At 41.0% G+C, this 3,290-nt stretch overlaps 1 protein-coding gene across 1 annotated transcript; it reads right to left on the bottom strand.

Moving 5' to 3' along the window:
• Positions 1 to 1,840: 1,840 nt before the first annotated feature.
• LOC102485585 (olfactory receptor 51H1) lies at positions 1,841 to 2,785 on the bottom strand. The gene has a single exon (XM_006166468.1). It carries the CDS (start codon positions 2,783 to 2,785, stop codon positions 1,841 to 1,843), a length of 945 nt encoding a protein of 314 aa, XP_006166530.1.
• Between the last annotated feature and the right edge of the window lie 505 nt (positions 2,786 to 3,290).

The raw sequence follows: 3,290 nt of genomic DNA, 5'->3' as shown, positions 1-3,290 counted from the left end.
AGAAAGCGATAAATCACTACCCAGGGCCAGTGGCCATGCCACAATCCCTTCTCCTTCATTCTCCTCTCAGGTCTTGGGCATGCATGCACATGAGCCCGGCGTGAGTTTTAAGTTGCCAGATCTGGAACTCGAACTGCTGTTGACTATGTGGAGTGCAGTGATGTAACCATTATGCCATCTGCTGGTCCACCAACTGTGCATTTTGAGTCCTGGACCTGGCAGCTTAAGAAACACACTGGGGGACCAGCAGTTAGTGTAATGGTTATGTTGCTGAACTCCCATGTAGTTGACCATGGTTTGAGTCCCAGACCTGATGGCTGAAACTCACGCCGTGTGCATGTGTGTGCTTGGCCAAGATCCTGAGAGGAGAGTGGAGGAAAAGGCATGAAGGCATTGCAGCATGGCCACCACCCCGCTCGGGGGGGAGGTGATTTCTCGCTTTCTATCTCTCTGTCTCTATCTGTCTTTCTGGTGAGCACACACACCCTATAGCAAAAAGCTCTCCAAAAAAAAAAAAAAAGAAAGAAAGAAAGAAACAAGAAACACACTAGGCATGTGGGTACGTGTGTGTCCAAAACCCAAAAGGGGAGATACATGGAGGAGGGATAGTGGCTTGACATTTCTCCTGGAGAGTGCTTTATCCTCTTCCTTTTTCCTTTGTCTGTCTCTGGTGAACACGTGCACCAACTAACTTAAAAAAAAATGTATAAAGTAACCACTGATATTTCTACTGTGATTTCATCATAGAAATCTTTTTACCTAATAAATACTAAAAATGAATGTTTTTGATGCTATAATAATTGTCTTTGCTCTATTTTATGGGAAAAAATAATAGTATCTTCACTACCTAGTCCTTTTGCAGTGCTATAGTGCTACTTCATGTAATCATTACATCCTTCTTGATATAACTCATTTAATTGAGAACTATAGAAAAATATGACTTGACTTTATAAGAGGTAACATCCATAGCTGTTATCGGCATGAACATGTGAAAATTTGTCATTGATACTATTCTCACAAAGTATGATGCTCATCACACTCAGAAAAGTTTGATGTTATTTAAGTATATTATATTCTGTATGTGATAATCAATATCAGAATGTCCCTTGTGGGCAAACACAAGGACCATCCTTACATCTCCCCACAAAGTGGAAAATACAGCTGTCCACTGAGACACTATGACCAACCTGAAATAGAAATTATACCAAACAAAAATGACTTATATTGTATCTTTGTTCATGAAACTTGCCTAAGATTGTATTTTACTAAGTGTGAAAAATTTGCACCATAACGGCTGAAAACAGAAATATGAATTTTTCCAGTGGCTATGTACTGTGCATCTTTTAAAATATGATTCATTTGAAAAATTTATTTATTTTCAAATTTTTACATTCAATCACTGTGCATCATTACATCATGCCAAATAATTTTCCCATCATGAATACACTGTATATTAGTTCTGTCCAAGATACTACCATACACATTATCAACAGATAAGTTTTCATTTTTGTATCCCTTAAATGTTTTGTTTCTTTCTTTTTTTCCCTTGATTCCCTCCCTCTAACCCTCTTCTGTTTCCCAACCTCCTCCTGCACTGTCTCTAGTATTGACAGTTGTTCTCCATACTTTTATACCTTCCAGTCTTTTAGTTTCTGCCATAGAGTGCTGATATTTGGTATATATTGAGTGGGGACACAGAATGGCTTTCTTTTGTAATCTGGTTTACTTCACTTAGAAGTAAATCTTCCATATTTGTCCACTTTCTATTACATGCCGGGGTCTCATTGTTTTTTTATGGTTGAGTTGTATTCTGTTGCATCTTACATGCGATACCATTCCACTATGCCTTATTCTTTCTCTGAAATACTTGAATGATCCGTCTTCGTATCTGCTTGGTTTTCACACTATAGACAATAGGGTTTAACACGGGGGGCAACAGTAGGTAGATATTGGCCATGAGTGTGTGAACTACTGGTGATAAATGCTTCCCAAATCTGTGAACCATGGTGACACCAATAAGAGGAACATAGAAAAGCAGCACAGCACAGATATGAGAGAGGCAGGTATTGAGGGCTTTGAGCCTTTCAGCTCTGGAGGCAATGCTCAGCACAGTCTTCAGGATAAGTATATAAGAAAAGAGAATGATGAGGGCATCAAGCCCCAGTGTGAAGATGACAATGAAGAGGCCATAGAGGCTGTTGACTCGGGTGCTGGCACAGGCTAATCTCATTGCATCTTGGTGAAGACAGTATGAATGGGACAGGACATTGGAATGGCAGAAAGGCAGCCGCTTTATAAGGAAGGGTACAGGGAAGACCACACAGATTGCTCGGATGAGAACAGCTATTCCAATCTTTCCAATAATGCCATAGGTGAGGATAGAAGCATAGCGTAGTGGGTCTCGGATGGCTACAAACCTGTCAAAGGCCATGGATACTAGGACTCCTGATTCAACTACTCCAAATCCATGAATGAAGAACATCTGGGTGATGCATGCATCAAAGGAAATCTCAGGGACATTAAACCAGAAGATGCTAAGCATAGATGGCAAGGTGGACATGGAGAGACTAACATCAGTCAGAGCCAAAATAGAGAGGAAGTAGTACATGGGCTCATGGAGACTCTGATCCACCTTGATGACAGCTAGGATGGTACCATTTCCCAGAAGTGTTAGTGTATAGAGAAATCCCAGGGGAAAGGCCATCCATGGATTCTTGTCTGGCATACCTGGGATACCTGTTAGAATGAAACTGTTGTGGTTGACTTGTGACACATTCAAGGTCATCTTGGTGTTCTTACCACTGGGTGCGTTTGGACTCTCTCACTTAGATCACTGCTTCTAAATAGAAAATATATTATTATAGAGACATGAAAATGGCCTTATGAATGCATAAATAAAACAGTAGAGAGAATTGGATTAAAAGCTAGTGTAGGGATCAGCAGTTAGTGTAATGGCTATGTTGCCGTACTCCCATGCAGCCGACTGGGGTTTGAGTCCCGGACCCGGTGGCTTAAACTCACGCCGGGCGTGTGTGCGTGCGTGCCCAAGTTCCCGAGAAGAGAATGGAGGAGAAGGGATTGCAGCGTGACCATCCCCCTTGGGGGGTGATTTCTCGCTTTCTGTCTCTCTCTGTCTGGTGAGTGCTTGTGCCCTATAGCAAAACCTCTCAAAAAAAAAAAGAAAGAAAGAAAAATAAAAAGAAAAAACAAACTAGTGTTTGGGTAGTTTTTGTCCCTAGACAATCATATAAGATGACCTCTTTTCTCTTGGATTTAATTCATTCACCTGA

The sequence above is a fragment of the Tupaia chinensis genome, unplaced genomic scaffold, assembly GCF_000334495.1.
Source record: "Tupaia chinensis unplaced genomic scaffold, TupChi_1.0 Scaffold144260_1, whole genome shotgun sequence".
Lineage (NCBI taxonomy): Eukaryota > Metazoa > Chordata > Mammalia > Scandentia > Tupaiidae > Tupaia > Tupaia belangeri.
Note: the sequence above shows the minus strand (reverse complement) of the source record. Positions and strands in the feature narration are given on the sequence as shown.

Coding starts and splice junctions, on each gene's coding strand:
- LOC102485585 (XM_006166468.1), bottom strand. CDS start 2,785: ATGACCTTGAATGTGTCACAAGTCAACCACAACAGTTTCATTCTAACA.